This window comes from Neoarius graeffei, chromosome 11 (assembly GCF_027579695.1).
Source record: "Neoarius graeffei isolate fNeoGra1 chromosome 11, fNeoGra1.pri, whole genome shotgun sequence".
NCBI lineage: Eukaryota > Metazoa > Chordata > Actinopteri > Siluriformes > Ariidae > Neoarius > Neoarius graeffei.
Window position 1 is genome coordinate 38,774,604 of NC_083579.1, and position 22,367 is coordinate 38,796,970.

The following is a 22,367-nucleotide window of genomic DNA, read 5'->3' on the forward strand; positions in this document are numbered from 1 at the left end:
AGGAAAAATGTGAGGGGAGTTGAGTGAATTAACAGTGCTTTCCCTTCCCTCTGTATCATGGCTGAAGTGCCCTTGAGCAAGGCACCTAACCCCCAACTGCTCCCTGGGTGCTGTAGCATAGCTGCCCACTGGTCTGGGTATGTGTGTGTGTGTGTGTGTGTGTGTGCTCATTGCTCACTTGTATGTGCATGTGTGTGTTTACTGCTTCAGATGGATTAAATGCAGAGAAGGAATTTCACTGTGCTTAAGTGTGCATGTGACAAATAAAGGCTTCTTCTTACAACCGAGCTTTGCAAGTTTGACTGATTCGGTTCTCCTTCTGAATTCCTTTCATTCATATTATTCTTTTGAATAAATTATTTTAGTAAACTAGTTTTTGCAGGTTTTCATTAATCTGAATCACCATTAGACTCTCCATATTGACTTGAATCTTTTGGACTCCTTATTTAATTGAACTGAATCTTGTAAGTTTTGACTAATTTGTTTCACATTTTGACTCACTTTATGAATCAGATTTATTATATCATATGAACAATTACAGAGTATTTTAATATTACATGATGATACTGTACAGGTGGCACGGTGGTGTAGTGGTTAGCACTGTCGCCTCACAGCAAGGTCCTGGGTTCGAGCCCAGATGGTCTTTCTGTGCGGAGTTTGCATGTTCTCCCCGTGTCCGCGTGGGTTTCCTCCGGGTGCTCCGGTTTCCCCCACAGTCCAAAGACATGCAGGTTAGGTTAACTGGTGACTCTAAATTGACCGTAGGTGTGAATGTGAGTGTGAATGGTTGTCTGTGTCTATGTGTCAGCCCTGTGATGACCTGGTGACTTGTCCAGGGTGTACCCCGCCTTTCGCCCGTAGTCAGCTGGGATAGGCTCCAGCTTGCCTGCGACCCTGTAGAACAGCATAAGCGGCTACAGATAATGGATGGATGGATTATACTGTAGATGTTAAGTCAGTGGTGTAGGTGGTAAATCAGCACGTGGTGCAAGTTATCTCAGTACACAAGTCTGAATTAGTTCATTACTCATCTCACAGTAAGAGTCCACTTTTGTCCTATAAAATTCTGATTTACATTATCACCGAGCTCCTATCATCATCTATTAATATAAAACACATTTTATCCAAACTAGACCGTGTCTCTCTCTATCTGTCTCTCTTTCTCTCTCTCTCTCTCTCTCTCTCTCACACACACACACACACACACACACACACACAAATTAGTGTGAGGATAACCAGACGTTTCACAACTCTGTGTGTGTGTGTTTTTTCACTGTTAGTTTATATATGTGTTCCCTGTGTAGGTTCAGAGCTTTAGGCTGCAGCTGTATGACTGTCACTAGTTTTACTGCCGAGTTTCCTGCATTAACACATCACAAACATTCACACTTTAATCTGAAACTGTTTCATCTCTATAAAGTTTAGAAACCCACAAAAACTCCACAGTGCTGAAATTCTGTAAAAACCCATGTGTGTGTGTGGCAGAGGGGATGGGGGGAGGGGATGGGGGGAGGGGAGGGGAGTCTCAGCGTCAGGCCGAATACACCAATCACCCCACCAATATACTCTATTTATCCTGGCTATCGCTCACACTAGCTTATGAGAGATTTCATTCATACCACAGCGTATGCGCACACACACACACACACAAACACACACACACACATGCACATACACACGCTTGTTTGTACAGGGAAACACACAGGCGTCTATTGATGAGCTCACACAGAGCCTGCACTGATCTCCACATGTCAGTCAGGTTAAAGTCAGACTGCACTTCTAAATGCTTGTTATTTTTACACTCGTTTAGAGTGAACTGTCTCACTGGCATTTCTGTGCTGCAGTGAGTGAGACAGGTGATGGAGGTCAGACACACTGGCTGTCTAATCCTGAACTGTCCATGACTGTAAGTGTAAGCATACAGGGTTCTAGAACATAGAACTTTACACCGTTACTCTATCATGACTGGAACGTTGTAGTTACACTGTTAACATGCTCAAGGTCATGAGAACACTGTTGCTAGGCAACTGGGACATGTGAACAAAATGACGCAGTTTAGCTAGACTGCATGTAGCAGTAAAGTGTTTTATACAGAGACAAAATGCAGGTTTGAGACAGAACCATCCGGAACATCCCTCAGATGTGCTCATGAATATAACGTGACAGTTCCACACTGCTTACACTCGGACCGGTGAGAAGCCAGATAAAGTGCTTTGGTAATGTATAGTGTTAAAGTGTTAAAGTACATTGTTCGGCGGCTCTCAGTGAAACACCTCCTCATTAAATTCTGTTTATCTCCTCCAGGAGTAATGTGGATCCATGAGCATGAGGGGTTTACAGGTACTCTTCCATGGGCTCTGACACACAGACACACACATACACACACGAAACAAAATTTGCTGATAGTAACGATATAATGCTATGGCTAATCATTACACAGTGCTAACATGGCTAAACACACATTTGCTTATTGACTGTTTAAATGAACAGTTGTGTGTCTATGGATGAGTGTGATTGGTGTTTAAAGTGCACTAGACCCTCGGATTGGGACACAGCCCTCTAGGGTTTATCTGTAATGCTTTACTCGCTCTCTTCGGAGGTGTTAGTGTGAGGGGACAAATGGACGTCTCACACTCCAGTGGACCTGTAATACATTATTCATTAGTGCACGCGCACGTGCACACACACACACACAGTCTCATTATGCTGTGCTTTCTGTTTTCTGTGTGTGTATGTATGTGTGTTTGTGTCCTCACCTTCACTGCTCTATCCATCCATCCATCTCTCTCTCTCTCTCTCTCTCTCTCTCTCACACACACACCCTCCCCCACCTCTCTCTCATCACACCTTCTCTCCATCTTCTCCTGTATTTCTGTTTCTTTTTTTTTTTCGTTTCTCTCTCCAGCTTCCTCTCTCTCCCACCTTGGATACCCCCCTCTCACTTTCTTCCCTCCCTGATCATTTCTTCTCCTTTCCCTCCATGTCTCATTTTCCCCATCTTTATGTCTGTTTTCCTCCCACCAACTACCTTTCATTCCTTTCTCTTTCCTTTTTATACCATTTCTTCCACCCTTTCTCTTTCCGTCACTCTTTTTTCTGCCTCCTTTTCTCTTTGTGTCCTTTTCCTTCTAAGTGCAATCAAGGAATATGAAGAAAAAAGAGAGACGAGTTGGTAAGATTTTGAACAGCCTGTACCAGTTTCAAGCAAACAGATATCTCTATCAAGAACAGAACACAGATTTCAGTTATACTGAAATCACACACACCAGGATTCAGACCTCAGACCTAAATACAGATTTAAACACTATTCGGTATTAATGAAGTGTTACAGTGTTATAAGTTACACTACGCGGCCAAAAGTTTGTGGACATTCCAAACCTAGATTCGTCTATCAGACTGCCAGATTCATCACTCCAGATAGAACACATTTCCACTGTTGCAGAGTCCAGTGTCAGTGCTTTGCACTACTCCAGCTCACGCTTGACATTGTGAATAGTGATCTTACATTTGTGTGCAGCTGCTGAAATAGAACAGAATTGAATAGAATGCCTTTATTGTCATTGTATCGTTAAAAACCATACAACGAAATCTGGATTGAAACTCCAGTAAGGTGTCATTAGTACAGAATAAAAAATAAAAATAAAAAAACCACAACCTCCACACATTCATTCTCAATGTACCATACAATAACAACAATAACAAAAAATACAACAAATAACAATAAATACAAAAAGACAGTAACTGACTATAATAGCGAAAAGAAAAGATTATTGCACATATTATTGCACATATATGAGAAGTAACATTCATCTTGTATGACTGAGTCCGTTTAAGGTATGTATTGCTGAAGGGAAGAAGCTGTGATTCAATATGTTAGTCTGGGCTTTGAGTGATCTGTCTCGCTTCCCAGAGGGCAACAAGTCAAATAGATAGCATCCTGGGTGTGTACAGTCTCTGATGATGGCTGAGGTTCTACTGAGGTCGTGGGTGTTAGCAATCTCGTCCCAGGGAGGAACAGCCGATAACTTTTTGAGCTGTACTTAGGCACACGAAAACAAGGAAGGTCAAAGAGGAGATACATGGATGTGGTGAGAGAGGACATGAAAGTGGCAGGTGTGGTAGAGAAGGATGCGGAAGACAGGGAGCAATGGAGATGAAAGATTGGCTGTGGTGACCCCTAATCGGGAGCAGCCAAAAGAAGAAGAAGAAGAAGAAGCCTTAGTCCCCTTTGCAGAGCTGTCCTGTCTGCTGCTGAGCAGCCAGCGTGCCAGACTGTAATACAGTACACCAGCACAATCTCAGTGGAGGAGCGGTAGAACATCACCAGCAGCTGTTCATTCAGACCATTCTTTTTCAATAACCTTAGAAAGTGCATGCGTTGCTGAGGCTTTTTCACAGCAGCTACGGTGTTAGCAGACCAGGTGAGGGTGTCAGAGATTTGGGTACAGGGAAATTTGAAGTTGTGAGCCCTTTCAGTACATTCACCATCTATAAAAAGCGGTGGGGGATCTGCACTGTGCTTCCTGAAATCAATAATGAGTTCTTTGGTTTTCTTTGCGTTTAATGTCAGATTGTTAGCTGAACACCACCTTGCCAGTTTCAGAACCTCGGCCCTGTACACAGACTCATGTCCCCCTGATATGAGCCCAACTACTGTTGTGTCGTCCGCAAATTTTATAATGGTATTTGTTGAATGGGCTGGTGTACAGTCATGAGTGTATGGTGAGTACAGTGTTGGGCTCAGCACACAGCCTTGTGGTGAGCTGGTGCTCAGCATGATGATAGACCCATTTCATGAAGTTCCTTATGCACAGTTCTTGTGCTGATGTTGCTTCCAGAGGCAGTCTGGCATTCTGTAGTGAGTAATTTAACAGAGGATTTTTACCTTGTACAAGCTTCAGTACTCAGCAGCCTGCTCTGTGTGTTTGCACAGTCTAATGCTTCGTGACTGAGCTGTTGCTGCTCCTAGACACTTCCAGAAATTTCAAAAACTGATTTGTTGTCAAGTTGACATCGCATGACGGTGCCATGTTTACAGTCTCTGAGCTCTTCAGTACGACCACAGTACTACTGCAAATGTCTTTATGAAAACTATATATCTACAGTATGTGCTATGCATGATTTTATGCACCTGTTAGAAGTGGGTATGGCTGAAAAATGGTGGCCATATAGTGTAAGTGAGAGTTACCCAGGGAGGGTGGAGTTTTCTGACCTTGAACTTAGAGTAACTCCAACCCCCTTTTTTTTTATGGATGAAATGATGAATCAAGCTAAAGTTTCTCTGTGTAAGTCATGTGTAAGTCTAAATCATGAACAGTTTTGCACTCAAGTTTCCATCAATGAAAAGTTATAACATCAATGAAACAGACTTCATATTAAAACTGTTAAAAATGCTATAATCGCACTGTCTGTTATCACCCAAATGAGGATGGGTTCCCTTTTGAGTCTGGTTCCTCTCGAGGTTTCTTCCTCATGTCATCTGAGGGAGTTTTTCCTTGCCACTGTCACCACAGGCTTGCTCATTGGGGATAGATTAGGGATAAAATTAGCTCATGTTTAAAGTCATTAAAATTCTGTAAAGCTGCTTTGCGACAATGTCTATTGTTAAAAGCGCTATACAAATAAACTTGACTTGATTGTCAATGTAGCAGATGAGCTCTTGGTCAAATTATCCTTCACACCATGGACTTGTTCTCTTTACAGGAGAGCACATCAAGTTAACACTTTATTTTATTAATTAAACAACTCAGATAGTGAATTTCAAGAATATGACACTAATGTTACTGGTTCACTGTTTAAAATTGAACTGAACACATTGTGTGTGTGTGTGTGTGTGTGTGTGTGTGTGTGTGTGTGTGTGTGTGTGTGTGTGTGTGTGTGTGTATATAGGTAATAGAGCTGTCAATCTTTATTCATTTACACAGAGACTCATTTCACTCTGAGCCTAATTATTGCAGATGGTTGCTATGGCAACTCAGTGACAACACCCACACACAAACACACACATTCAGACAAATTTATAAACACACACACATACACACACAGGGGGCTGCAAAAGTAGGTATACAGTAATGAACAACAAAAGTTTGCACAAAACGTTATTTTATTGATTATACAAACATATCAATAATAACATATCAATAATAAACATATTAATCCCTCAAATGTTTAAACTGTTTGCCCCCGGCATTCACACCCTCCACTAGTCGAGTGTGGACACCCATGCACATTCTGGCACAAAGGTCTTTATCAGCATCAATTTCCTGGCAAGCCTCCCGTATGAACTGAATCATGGCATCAACAGAACGTGGCCTGTGTGCGAAAACCCTATCTTTTACACATCCCCAGAAAAAGAAGTCCATAGGGGTGAGATCTGGCGAATGTGGTGGCCAGTCAACGGCTCCCCGACGTCCAATCCACCCGTTGGGAAATTCTTTGTCAAGTAGCGCAAACACATTGAGTGTGAAGTGTGGTGGCGCCCCATCCTGCTGAAAGCAGAAGTCGTCCTGCTGCTGTTGTTCGCGTATAATCCTTACTGTATACTTACTTTTGCAGCCCCCTATATATATATATATATATATATATATATATATATATATATATATCACACTGAAACATAACACACACTGTCAGGCTTATAACCCTCAACAGTCCTCAACAACCCTCACCTCGACAAACACCATCACACAATACTACACTCAGCTCTCCTTTATACAACACACACACACAGACACACACCAGGGGCAGTTTGTTCCTTGGGGCAGTCCACCAACAAACGGGGATAGGATGACATTTTTCTATCACATTCTACTACAGTGTTATGCTAGCTGTGACTGTCCTAGACAGTTTGGTCTGCCTCTGAATATGATAGTTCAATCAGTGTCAACACATGCTTCATGGAATACTGCCCCTTTCAGTGCGATTTCGCTCTGGTTGAAAATCGGCCCATATCACTCTGATAGAGGCTCATGTTAAACTGCACACACTGCAGTTCAATCTGTATGGGTTCTGGGAGGGCTTGGTGTATCTGAGGCTGTGACTGCACAAAGACGACAATGACAACTCTGTTTTTCAAGTTCTCACTCACCATTAATATACGGATGCTACGGAGATGTAAGTAATTTGATTTGATTTAATTTATTGACTTCCCTTTTTGCTATTTCAAAATGTCAGCACTGACGCTCAAACCTAACGATGGGCTACAATGACTAAAACATCATTCTGATTCAAAAATATAAATGAGGCTCAATTTTTTTTGGCAGGCTAAGCATTAAAAAACTGCTGGATACAGGCTACAGCACTGGCATTAGAAGGCTCATCTAGTTAGTGTATGTTTTATCTATTGAGGTATTTCACCTGACGTCACAGGGTCACGTGACGCCCCGGTGTCCGCCATTTTGAAGGTCAACCTAGCTAATGTCAACAACATAGTAGCTAGTATGTTACTGTAGCAATGTTTACATTCAGTCATTTGGATGACTGTTAAAACCTTTCAGTCTCAAGTTTTTCCTTTACTGTATTTACTAGTTTACTGTAATTATGATCCGACAGCTATTTACACCAGATCCAGTGTAAATAGCTGCCGGAGCGCGCTCCGGCTTGCTCCCCCTCAAATTAAGCAGCGCGCTCCGGCTTGCTCCCGGAGTGCTCCGGCCGAGGTTCCGGAGCGTGCTCCAGCTTGCTCCCCCTCAAATTAAGCAGCACGCTCCAGCTTGCTCCCGGAGTGCTCCGGCCGAGGTTCCGGAGCACGCACTGGCTTGCTCCCCCTCAAATTAAGCAGCACGCTCCGGCTTGCTCCCGGAGTGCTCCGGCCGAGGTTCCGGAGCGCGATCCGGCTTGCTCCCCCTCAAATTAAGCAGCGTGCTCCGGCTTGCTCCCGGAGTGCAAGCCGGAGCGCGCTGCTTAATTTGAGGGGGAGCAAGCCGGAGCGCGCTCCAGCAGCTATTTACACTGGATCCGGTGTAAATAGCTGCCGGATCATAATTACAGTAAACTAGTAAATACAGTAAAGGAAAAACTTGAGACTGAAAGGTTTTAACAGTCATCCAAATGACTGAACGTAAACATTGCTACAGTAACATACTAGCTACTATGTTGTTGACATTAGCTAGTGCTAACAGCTAGCTGCTAGTACACTGCTACAACACAGACACCGACCCTAATAATACAGTTCTTGGTCATTGCCTGGTAACAGCAAATTTATAACGGGCCATGTCTCAACAGACTAAGAAGTTATTTCAATGACATTTAATAACATTTTGTTTATCCTGAGGACCGAAAGTAAATGAAAATGTGAACAAACCTTAGCTGTAATAAGATGGCGACCACCGGCTCCAGAGACGACCCACTGATGTGGCATGTTACCCAGCCTGACACAAAATATTTGTAGGCATCCAAACTCTTATACGCTTTCAGATCAATACCTGTGTATGGCGATGGGTTTTTAACGACATAGGTATACAGATCATGTGGGCCGAAGTCAGGTAAAGACGAGGGCTTCGTGTACTTCCGTACGTCAGTGAACAATCCTGGTGGAAGCAGGTAAATGTCGTTCTCTAAGCCTGCCAACCTCAATTTTTGCAAATACCTCTCCCTCTGCTCGTCCTGTAAATGCCCTACGTCGCTGGATAGTGAAGGTGTTTTCTGCATCTCGCTCCTTTTTCTTTTATGTTTTTCGTTTGTCGCCTTCCTCGCATTCAAACTGATTCAAGCCGTGATGTCCAAAATGGCAGCCTAACGATGCATCACATGACTTGGTCACGTGGGTGAAAAACCTCAATACACAAGATCAAGTTCACAGGAAGTCAAAAGAGTATGCATTTTAAGGTGGAATTTTTTCCAGTAAGTGTTTTAAGGTGGATTTTTTTTCAGAACGCGTTTGAAGGTGGAATTTTTTTCCAGTACACGTTTTAAGGTGGAATTTTTTGAATAAGAGAAATTTATGTGCGTGAGCAAATCACAGTCCAATTGTATATACGGCTCTGAAAAAAAATTAAGAGACCACTTCAATTTTGTCTTAAATCAGCATCTCTGTGTATGGCAGCCATTTCATTCCAGTGTCTGTGCTGGAATTCCAACACAATCACACCTCGTTTTATTTAATGAGGTACTGATTAGGTGATCACCTGAACCAAATCTTATTTAAAGAGGAAAAGTACAAAAACCACTGCTGTGGTCATCACTATCCTCTTGCAATAGGACCAGTTTGGATGGCAAAAACAGTGCTAGTAGTAGCTTAAAGATAATTGGAATACAATAATATCTATTCATCATGCCAAAAGAGTTAAAAAGAAAAGTTTTGACTGAGAAAAAGAAATTATCAATTCTGGCTTTACTGGTAGAGGGATACAGTGAGCGTCTGGTTACTTCCATTCTCAAACTTTCAAAGCTAGCAGTTCATAAGAACAAGGTCAAGCAACAGACATTGGGGACAACAAAGTTACAGACTGGCAGAGGGCGAAAACGACTCTCCACTGATGGCGATGATCGTCAACTCCTTCAAATGTCACTCAACAACCATAGCATGACATCAAGTGACCAACAAAAATAATGGAAAATGGCAGCTGGGGTTAAGTGCACGGCAAGGATGGTTTGAAACAGGCTCCTCCGGGTGGGGTTGCAGTTATGCAAAGCTAGAAAAAAATCAATGAGAAGCAAAGAAGAGCCAGGCTAAGGTTTGCTAAAGACCGTAAGGATTGGACCATAGAGTACTGGTGTAAGGTCATCATCTCTGATGAGTCCAATTTTCAGCTTTTCCCATCACCTGGTTGTCTAATGATTAGATGGAGACCTGGAGAGACCTATGAGCCACAGTGTTTCACACCCATTGTGAAATTTGATGGAGGATCAGTGGTGATCTGGGGGTGCTTCAGCAAGGCCAGAATGGGGCAGACTTTTTTTTTGTCAAGGACATATGAATCAAGCCATTTACAAGGTTATCCTGGAATAAAACTTGCTTCCTTTTGCTCTGACAATGTTCCCTAACTCTGAGGACTGGGTTTTCCAGCAGAACAATACTCCTTGCCACACAGCCAGGTCAGTCAAGGTGTGGATGGAGGACCACAAGATCAAGATCCTGTCATGGCCAGCCCAATCTCCAGATCTGAACCTCATTGAAAACCTCTGGAATGTGATCAAGAGGAAGATGGATGGTCACAAGCCATCAAATAAAGCTGAGATGATTTAATTTTTGCACCAGAAGTGGCATAAAGTCACCTAAGAGTAACGAGAAAGACTGGTGGAAAACATACCAAGACACATGAAAGCTGTGATTAAATGTTGGGTTATTCCACCAAATATTGATTTCTGAACTCATCCTAAGTTCAAACATTAGTACTGTGTTGTTGAAAATTGAATATGATCTTGATTTATATGCATTACTCAAGGTCTGAAAACACTCCGTCTTCTTTGTTATGTTGACCAGTTGTCATTTTCTGCAATTAAATGCGCTATGTGACAACATTTTTACATGGGATTTGAGGGAAATGTCAGTAGTTTATGGATTAAAACAAAAATGTCCATGTTCCTCTAACACACAACTATAAATAGAAAAAACAGAGAAACTGATAATTTTGCAGTAGTCTCTTAATTTTTTTCCAGAGCTGTATTAGTACATAGTAATATATCACTATTATATCCTTTAAGTAAGGGATAATATATAGTGAGCTGGTCATTATTGCGAAATAAACCAAGACCAGGTGATCGGGACCCCAACTTCTAAAGAAATCAATAATTTGACACAAAATATTGATTTAAAATGATTTTATTGCTTTAAAATTATTTTATTGCTTTCTGAGTATTCAAATGAGCCATGTAATAAAGGTTTATCACATGTGGCATTTGAATCTGAACCCCCCCCCAAAAAAAAGGTTATCAGCATCTCTCACACACACACAGTATAGAATGCACTCCTGCAACAACACACCTGGTGTGTGTGTGTGTGTGTGTGTGTGTGTGTGTGTGTGTGTGTGTGTGTGTGTGTGTGTGTGTGAGAGAGAGAGAGAATTAAATTAATCTTGTACTACAGTCTTTACAGTGTTGCTGCTTTGACTTGCACTAATTTAGAGTATTCTCACCTCTGTGTCTTTATCATTCTGTTTATTCAGAGAATCCTGCAACTACTAACCCCAACCTCTCTCTCTCTCTCTCTCTCTCTCTCTGTGACAATGATGAATTGCTCTGTGCTGGGTTGGGAATCCATTTAAACACACTCTCAGGTCCAAAAGCGCTCTCTCTCTCTCTTGCGCGCTCTCTCCTGTTCCCTCATTCTGACTCCACCCCTTCACTTTGACCCCCTTCATTCAAGGAGACCAAGTTTAGTAATGCAGCAGATAACTAACTCCACAGAGACAGAGAGGCAGACAGGTGGGGTAAGACAGAGAGATAGACAGATAAACAGAGGGGGTGAGACAGGACTTCACACTCAGTGTCTTTTGTACAGAAAAGTGCTTTAGTGTATTGATATAAGGAATAAACTAATCTCCTGCTGATCTGCTGCTGTAACCATGGAAATCTGACAGCTAGTATAGCTATATTACATTAATGATTCATTCTTAAAGATTTATTTCTCAGAGTTTATATCTTTTGTACTGAGGCTCAGACCATGACATTGGGCTGGTTTTAGCTGCAATATGATGGGCTATAAGAGAAAGGAGATCGTAGAGAGGATCATTAGGGTCTCTCTCCCAGCCATCTCCCAACTAAGAAGCACATCATCTACTGTGCCATCAGCATAGTGCAGGAAACATCCCACCCATCACATGCCACATCCATCTGGCAGAATGTACTGTAGCATCCAAACTGTCACTGCCGGACACTGCAACAGCTTCTTCCCCAAGCAGCTAGAGTCCTCAACTCACTATTACCCCTGAAGAACTGACAGTCATCAAACAGTTCAAACTGAACCCAGAGTTTTCTCATCCGCTTCTGATCCATTTGCACTACACTGTCTATTTGCACACACATGCACAATGCTCACTTTGCACTTGTCTTGTCTTGTAATATCCTAGTAAAACTTGAACTCTTCAAACTGAACTGCATTCTCTTGTATTTTTGTACTAAAATGAACATTAGCACACAAATGCCATTTTGCACCTGTGTTTGTCTTGTCATTTATGCTGTTTATTGGACTTAGATAACTATATGTTGAGATAACTGTATGTTTAGAAATCTAAATGTCTACATAGATGGCTATAGATAGTTATTTATATACCTTTTTTGTAATAGTCTGTTTCTCTATAAATGCACCACAGGGAGTCTGAGGGAAACGGTATTTCAATGCACTGTGTACTTGTATCTGGACGTATTGACAATAAAGGTCTCTTGAACAGGTTTCTGATATCACTTGCTCTTTACTTTATCTCTACACTCTACACCTTAACCCCTCTCTCAAACCCTACACCATACACCCTAACCTCTCACTCAAACCCTCCACCATACATCCTAACCTCTCACCCAAACCCTCCACCATACACCATAACCTCTCACTCAAACCCTCCACCATACACCCTAACCTCTCACCCAAACCCTCCACCATACACCCTAACCTCTCACTCAAACCCTGCACCATACACCCTAACCTCTCACTCAAACCCTCCACCATACACCCTAACCTCTCACTCAAACCCTCCACCATACACCTTAACCTCCCACTCAAACCCTCCACCATATACCCTAACCTCTCACTCAAACCCTCCACCATACACCCTAACCTCTCACCCTAACCCTCCACCATAGACCCTAACCTCTCACTCAAACCCTCCATCATACACCCTAACCTCTCACCCAAACCCTACACCATACACCCTAACCTCTCACCCAAACCCTCCACCATACACCCTAACCTCTCACTCAAACCCTCCAACATACACCCTAACCTCTCACCCAAACCCTCCACCATACACTCTAACCTCTCACTCAAACCCTCCATCATACACCCTAACCTCTCACCCAAACCCTACACCATACACCCTAACCTCTCACCCAAACCCTCCACCATACACCCTAACCTCTCACTCAAACCCTCCACCATACGCCCTAACCTCTCACTCAAACCCTCCACCATACACCCTAACCTCTCACCCAAACCCTCCACCATACGCCCTAACCTCTCACTCAAACCCTCCACCATACGCCCTAACCTTTCACCCAAACCCTCCACCATATGCCCTAACCTCTCACTCAAACCCTACACCCTAACCTCTCTCTCAAACCTTTCACCCTACACCTTAAACTCTCACTCAAACCCAACCCATACACCCTAACATCTAACTCAAAACCTCCATCATAAACCCTAACCTCTCACTTAAACCCTCCACCATACACCCTAACGTCTCACTCAAACTCTCCCCATACACCCTAACATCTAACTCAAAACCTCCACCATACACTCTAACCCCTCCACCATACACCTCAACCTCTCACTCAAACCTTCCCCATACACCCTAACATCTCACTCAAACCCTCCACCATACACCCTAACCTCTCATTCAAACCCTCTACCATACACCCTAACCTTTCTCTCAAACCTTTCACCCTACACCTTAAACTCTCACTCAAACCCTCCCCATACACCCTAACATCTTACTCAAACCCTCCACCGTACACCCTAACCTCTCATTCAAACCCTCCACCATACACCCTAACCTTTCTCTCAAACCTTTCACCCTACACCTTAAACTCTCACTCAAACCCTCCCCATACACCATAACCTCTCACTCAAACCCTCCCCATACACCATAACCTCTCACTCAAACCCTCCACCATACACAATAACCTCTCACTCAAACCCTCCCCATACACCCTAACATCTAACTCAAAACCTCCACCATACACCCTAACCCCTCCACCATACACCCTAACCTCTCACTCAAACTCTCCCCATACACCCTAACATCTAACTCAAAACCTCCACCATACATCCTAACCTCTCACTCAAACCCTCCACCATACACCTTAACCTCTCACTCAAACCCTCCACCATACACCCTAACCTCTCTCTCAAACCTTTCACCCTACACCTTAAACTCTCACTCAAACCCTCCCCATACACCCAAACATCTAACTCAAAACATCCACCATACACCCTAACCTCTCACTCAAACCCTCCACCATACACCCTAACCTCTCACTTAAACCCTCCACCATACACCCTAACCTCTCACTCAAACCCTCCCCATACACCCTAACATCTAACTCAAAACCTCCACCATACACTCAAACCCCTCCACCATACACCCTAACCTCTCACTCAAACCCTCCCCATACACCCTAACATCTAACTCAAAACCTCCACCATACACTCTAACCCCTCCACCCTAACCTCTCACTCAAAACGTCCACCATACACCCTAACCTCTCCACCATACACCCTAACCTCTCACTCAAAATGTCCACCATACACCCTAACCTCTCACCGAAACCCTCCACCATACACCCTAACCTCTCACTCAAAACGTCCACTATACACCCTAACCTCTCCACCATACACCCTAACCTCTCACTCAAACCCTCCACCATACACCCTAACCTCTCACTCAAACCCTCCACCATACACCCTAACCTCTCACCGAAACCCTACACCATACACCCTAACCTCTCACCCAAACCCTCCACCATACACCCTAACCGCTCACTCAAACCCTCCACCATACGCCCTAACCTCTCACTCAAACCCTCCACCATATGCCCTAACCTTTCACCCAAACCCTCCACCATATGCCCTAACCTCTCACTCAAACCCTACACCCTAACCTCTCTCTCAAACCCTACACCCTAACCTCTCTCTCAAACCTTTCACCCTACACCTTAAACTCTCACTCAAACCCTCCCCATACACCCTAACATCTAACTAAAAACCTCCACCATACACCCTAACCTCTCACTCAAACCCTCCCCATACACCTTAACATCTAACTCAAAACCTCCACCATACACCCTAACCTCTCCACCATACACCCTAACCTCTCACTCAAACCCTCCACCATACACCCTAACCTCTCACTTAAACCCTCCCCATACACCCTAACCTCTCACTCAAACCCTCCACCATACACCCTAACCTCTCACTCAAACCCTCCACCATACACCCTAACCTCTCACCGAAACCCTACACCATACGCCCTAACCTCTCACCCAAACCCTCCACCATACGCCCTAACCTCTCACTCAAACCCTCCACCATATGCCCTAACCTTTCACCCAAACCCTCCACCATATGCCCTAACCTCTCACTCAAACCCTACACCCTAACCTCTCTCTCAAACCCTACACCCTAACCTCTCTCTCAAACCTTTCACCCTACACCTTAAACTCTCACTCAAACCCTCCCCATACACCCTAACATCTAACTAAAAACCTCCACCATACACCCTAACCTCTCACTCAAACCCTCCCCATACACCTTAACATCTAACTCAAAACCTCCACCATACACCCTAACCTCTCCACCATACACCCTAACCTCTCACTCAAACCCTCCACCATACACCCTAACCTCTCACTCAAACCCTCCCCATACACCCTAACCTCTCACTCAAACCCTCCACCATACACCCTAACCTCTCACTCAAACCCTCCACCATACACCCTAACCTCTCACTCAAACCCTCCCCATACACCTTAACATCTAACTCAAAACCTCCACCATACACCCTAACCTCTCCACCATACACCCTAACCTCTCACTCAAACCCTCCACCATATACCCTAACCTCTCACTCAAACCCTCCACCATATGCCCTAACCTTTCACCCAAACCCTCCACCCTAACCTCTCTCTCAAACCATACACCCTAACCTCTCTCTCAAACCTTTCACCCTACACCTTAAACTCTCACTCAAACCCTCCCCATACACCCTAACATCTAACTAAAAACTTCCACCATACACTCTAACCCCTCCACCATACACCCTAACCTCTCACTCAAACCCTCCACCATACACCCTAACCTCTCACTCAAACCCTCCACCATACACCCTAACCTCTCACTCAAACCCTCCACCATACGCCCTAACCTCTCACCCAAACCCTCCACCATACACCCTAACCTCTCACCGAAACCCTACACCATACACCCTAACCTCTCACCCAAACCCTCCACCATACACCCTAACCTCTCACTCAAACCTTCCACCTTATGCCCTAACCTCTCACTCAAACCCTCCACCATATGCCCTAACCTTTCACCCAAACCCTCCACCATATGCCCTAACCTCTCACTCAAACCCTACACCCTAACCTCTTTCTCAAACCCTACACCCTAACCTCTCTCTCAAACCTTTCACCCTACACCTTAATCTCTCACTCAAACCCTCCCCTTACACCCTAACATCTAACTCAAAACCTCCACCATACACCCTAACCCCTCCACCATACACCTTAACCTCTCACTCAAACCCTCCCCATACATCCTAACATCTAACTCAAAACCTCCACCATACACCCTAACCCCTCCACCATACACCTTAACCTCTCACTTAAACGCTCCACCATACACCCTAACCTCTCACTCAAACCCTCCACCATACACCCTAAACTCTCACTCAAACCCTCCACCATACACCCTAACCTCTCTCTCAAACCTTTCACCCTACACCTTAAACTCTCACTCAAACCCTCCCCATACACCCTAACATCTAACTCAAAACCTCCACCATACACCCTAACCTCTCACTCAAACCCTCCCCATACACCCTAACATCTCACTCAAACCCTCCACCATACACCCTAACCTCTCACTCAAACCCTCCACCATACACCCTAACCTCTCACTCAAAACCTCCACCATACACCCTAACCTCTCACTCAAACCCTCCACCATACACCCTAACCTCTCACTCAAACCCTCCCCATACACCCAAACCTCTCACTCAAACCCTCCACCATACACCCTAACCTCTCACTCAAACCCTCCACCATACACCCTAACCTCTCACTCAAACCCTCCCCATACACCTTAACATCTAACTCAAAACCTCCACCATACACCCTAACCTCTCCACCATACACCCTAACCTCTCACTCAAACCCTCCACCATATACCCTAACCTCTCACTCAAACCCTCCACCATATGCCCTAACCTTTCACCCAAACCCTCCACCCTAACCTCTCTCTCAAACCATACACCCTAACCTCTCTCTCAAACCTTTCACCCTACACCTTAAACTCTCACTCAAACCCTCCCCATACACCCTAACATCTAACTAAAAACTTCCACCATACACTCTAACCCCTCCACCATACACCCTAACCTCTCACTCAAAACCTCCACCATACACCCTAACCTCTCACTCAAACCCTCCACCATACACCCTAACCTCTCACTCAAACCCTCCCCATACACCCTAACCTCTCACTCAAACCCTCCACCATACACCCTAACCTCTCACTCAAACCCTCCACCATACACCCTAACCTCTCACTCAAACCCTCCCCATACTCCTTAACATCTAACTCAAAACCTCCACCATACACCCTAACCTCTCCACCATACACCCTAACCTCTCACTCAAACCCTCCACCATACACCCTAACCTCTCACTCAAACCCTCGACCATACACCCTAACCTCTCACTCAAACCCTCCACCATACGCCCTAACCTCTCACCCAAACCCTCCACCATACACCCTAACCTCTCACCGAAACCCTACACCATACACCCTAACCTCTCACCCAAACCCTCCACCATACACCCTAACCTCTCACTCAAACCTTCCACCTTATGCCCTAACCTCTCACTCAAACCCTCCACCATATGCCCTAACCTTTCACCCAAACCCTCCACCATATGCCCTAACCTCTCACTCAAACCCTACACCCTAACCTCTTTCTCAAACCCTACACCCTAACCTCTCTCTCAAACCTTTCACCCTACACCTTAATCTCTCACTCAAACCCTCCCCTTACACCCTAACATCTAACTCAAAACCTCCACCATACACCCTAACCCCTCCACCATACACCTTAACCTCTCACTCAAACCCTCCCCATACATCCTAACATCTAACTCAAAACCTCCACCATACACCCTAACCCCTCCACCATACACCTTAACCTCTCACTTAAACGCTCCACCATACACCCTAACCTCTCACTCAAACCCTCCACCATACACCCTAAACTCTCACTCAAACCCTCCACCATACACCCTAACCTCTCTCTCAAACCTTTCACCCTACACCTTAAACTCTCACTCAAACCCTCCCCATACACCCTAACATCTAACTCAAAACCTCCACCATACACCCTAACCTCTCACTCAAACCCTCCCCATACACCCTAACATCTCACTCAAACCCTCCACCATACACCCTAACCTCTCACTCAAACCCTCCACCATACACCCTAACCTCTCACCCAAACCCTCCACCATACACCCTAACCTCTCACTCAAAACCTCCACCATACACCCTAACCTCTCACTCAAACCCTCCACCATACGCCCTAACCTCTCACCCAAACCCTCCACCATATGCCCTAACCTCTCACTCAATCCCTCCCCATACACCCTAACATCTAACTAAAAACTTCCACCATACACTCTAACCCCTCCACCATACACCCTAACCTCTCACTCAAACCCTCCCCATACACCTTAACATCTAACTCAAAACCTCCACCATACACCCTAACCTCTCCACCATACACCCTAACATCTAACTCAAAACCTCCACCATACACCCTAACCTCTCACTCAAACCCTCCACCATACGCCCTAACCTCTCACCCAAACCCTCCACCATACACCCTAACCTCTCACCGAAACCCTACACCATACACCCTAACCTCTCACCCAAACCCTCCACTATACACCCTAACCTCTCACTCAAACCTTCCACCATACGCCCTAACCTCTCACTCAAACCCTCCACCATATGCCCTAACCTTTCACCCAAACCCTCCACCATATGCCCTAACCTCTCACTCAAACCCTACACCCTAACCTCTTTCTCAAACCCTACACCCTAACCTCTCTCTCAAACCTTTCACCCTACACCTTAAACTCTCACTCAAACCCTCCCCATACACCCTAACATCTAACTAAAAACCTCCACCATACACCCTAACCTCTCACTCAAACCCTCCCCATACACCCTAACATCTCACTCAAACCCTCCACCATACACCCTAACCTCTCAGCCAAACCCTCCACCATACACCCTAATCTCTCACTCAAAACCTCCACCATACACCCTAACCTCTCACTCAAACCCTCCACCATATGCCCTAACCTCTCACCCAAACCCTCCACCATATGCCCTAACCTCTCACTCAAACCCTCCACCATACACCCTAACCTCTCACCCAAACCCTCCACCATACACCCTAACCTCTCACTCAAACTCTCCCCATACACCCTAACATCTAACTCAAAACCTCCACCATACACCCTAACCTCTCACTCAAACCCTCCACCATACACCCTAACCTCTCACTCAAACCCTCCCCATACACCCTAACATCTAACTCAAAACCTCCACCATACACCCTAACCCCTCCACCATACACCCTAACCTCTCACTCAAACCCTCCCCATACACCCTAACATCTAACTCAAAACCTCCACCATACACCCTAAGCCCTCCACCATACACTCTAACCTCTCACTCAAACCCTCCCCATACACCCTAACCTCTCACTCAAACCCTCCCCATACACCATAACCACTTCTCAAACCCTCCCCATACACCCTAACCCCTTCCTCAAACCCTACACCCTACACCATAATCCCTCAATCAGACCCTCTACCCTCACCTCTAACCCAACACCCAAAATCCTAGCTGTAAACTGTATAATGATGTCTAATGCAGTACATTATTTTAACTCTACACTCTATGCAATGTTTTGTATAGTGTGAACTCTGTGTCTAAAAGGGGCAGGACAGAGCACACATGTCCTGTGTGTGTGAAGTGTGCCAAGTTGTGGGGTGTGTGTGTGCACTATAGCATGTAACAGAGGTGTTGTACACACACATCAGTATTCACAAATAAACTGCTGTGCCATGTTTGATGATGTCATCCTGCCTATATAGTAGTATAGTAGTATAATTCTATATAGTAGAACTCTGCCTCATAACAAACACCTAAATTCTAACCACAAATAGTCTGCTAAACTAGGGCACTAACTGTAGGAATCCAGCCACAGTGAACCTATCCGAGTTGCTGTTACTTCTGTATTGTGTAGTGTGATGAAATGCAACCCCTGTAAGCACATTATTTTTACACACTACTGAGCAGTGTGTGGTTTTGGACACGGCCTGTGATTTTATAAAATAAAAAAGTCAGAACAGAACTTCCTGTCTTTCTCTTTCTGTCTCACCTGTTAAAGTGTGCTGATTCAGCACAGGAATACACTAAACACACCTGTAAAACACACAACGTGTGTGTGTGTCCACCTCTGTTTCTCTCTCTGTCTCTGTCTGGCTCTCTCTTTCTCTGTCTCTCTCTCTCTCTCTGTCTCTCTTTCTCTCTGACAGTGCATGATGCAGAGTGTATAAGACATTATTACTATCACATACTGTAGCTTGTGTATCACTTACTGTATAGTGCACTTGTATAAAAAGAGCTCACTGTATAGGGATACACAGAGTAGTGCACTTTGTAGGGTACAGAGGGAGGTGATTTCCTCTCTTAGTTAATAAAAACATCCTGCGCATGACTCACTCTCCACTGAGGGGTAAATACTTTGCCTTTAGGGGTCAGTAAAAGTGAAGAGGGGTCTACAGCGCAGTTTACGAGCTCAAATCTGAATACCCTGTTCTCTCTCTCTCTCACACGCTCTCTCTCTCTCTCTCACACACACACACACACACAGAAATAGAGAGGGTGTTCTCAATTGTGTATTGAAGACATTATTAATGTTATGCACCCGATGTGGTGCATATGTTCATATGTTATATATCAGAAAATATTTGTTTATGTGAGTGGGACCTGAGTATTAGGTGACATTTGATCAGATGCAGATTAACATAGTGCAGGAGAAAGACTATTCAATAATTTTTTATTAATGAGGTGAAAAATTAAATATCTGCAGATGAGACAAAGATCTGAAACAGTGACTCTGGTCTCTCACAGTTGCACATCCTGCTGAGGCCAACATTTTTATTTTTCACAAATAAGTGCCCCCCTTTGAGAAAATACACACACACACACACACACACACACACACACACACACACACACACACACACACACACAGACACACATCTCAGTGCAGATGTTCTTTATGGATTGATGGATCTCATCATCTAACACTGAGCTGAATTAAAATACAGCCAATGTGTGAGAGAGGGAGAGACAGAGACAGAATGACAGAGTCAGAGAAATGGTGAGTCATCAGCACAGTGAGATGATTAAACAACACGCACACACACACGCGCACACACACACACACACACACACACACACACACACAGACCCGCCAACCCAAACCCTAAAGACCGTGTTTAAATCCTACCTTAGAGGAGTAAGGTCCAGGGAGCAGCAGTTTGGCTGCTTGCCTCTTCAGCTCCGCCAGGCGGCCAGTGCATGTATCACACCATGTTCCTCTCTCAGAGCCCGGAGAACTACCACTGCCTGAGGCTGGAGAACCTGTACCAAACCCTGGAGAACCTCCAAGAGAACCTGGAGAACTCGTCCCAATCCCTGGAGACACAGTGCCTGGAGAGCTGGAGAAAGACCCTGGAGAGGAGGTTCCAGAGCCGGGGGAGGGGGCGCCTGAGGAACCAGGAACAGAGCGAGCTCCTTCAGGAACTGGGCGGAATCCAGAGCGAGACTCCTCACATGCTTTACGGTACCATGAGTCTGGAGAGAACGAGGCCGATTTGGTAGGAGAACAATCTGTCATCTAATGAACACAATAAGAGAGAACAGTAAACAGTGACTTTACTGTGGAAAACAGCATGGAAATAAACACGTGGCTGTGTTTACATCCTAACTGTCAGTCCTGTTATAGCCCCGCCTCCAAGCTGCACTACATCCTCTATGTTAAAGCCATAGGAGGAGGTTCTCATACCACTGGCTGTGATTTTATCCTGAATTTGACTCTGTGTATGTGTGTATGTGTGTGTGTGTTGCCTCTCTGTGTACAGACACACATTAATAATAAGTAGAATAGCGGTTAAATAAATAAATTACACACAATTTCAGTCTATCAATTGTGACAGAGAGAGAGAGAGAGAGAGAGAGAGAGAGAGAGAGAGAGAGAGATAACTCTCTCAGAGAATTAAATCTGTCGTCTGATGACAATAAAAACATAAATTAGCCGTGAGGAATGCAGTACAGTAGCCTGAACAGCTTTATAATAATCACACTTCCACATGCTACAACAACATCAGTTTTCTGTCATGGTGCAGGTTTTTAAAACTGA

At 44.6% G+C, this 22,367-nt stretch overlaps 1 protein-coding gene across 3 annotated transcripts in view; it reads right to left on the bottom strand.

Moving 5' to 3' along the window:
- kif26ba (kinesin family member 26Ba) overlaps window positions 1-22,367 on the bottom strand; it is a 63,847-nt gene that overhangs the window by 38,526 nt on the left and 2,954 nt on the right. For all 3 annotated transcript variants that reach the window (XM_060933852.1, XM_060933851.1, XM_060933850.1), the window contains one exon: window positions 21,456-21,845. In XM_060933852.1, the coding sequence (XP_060789835.1) occupies window positions 21,456-21,845 (390 nt within the window). The remainder of the gene's footprint in view (window positions 1-21,455; window positions 21,846-22,367) is intronic.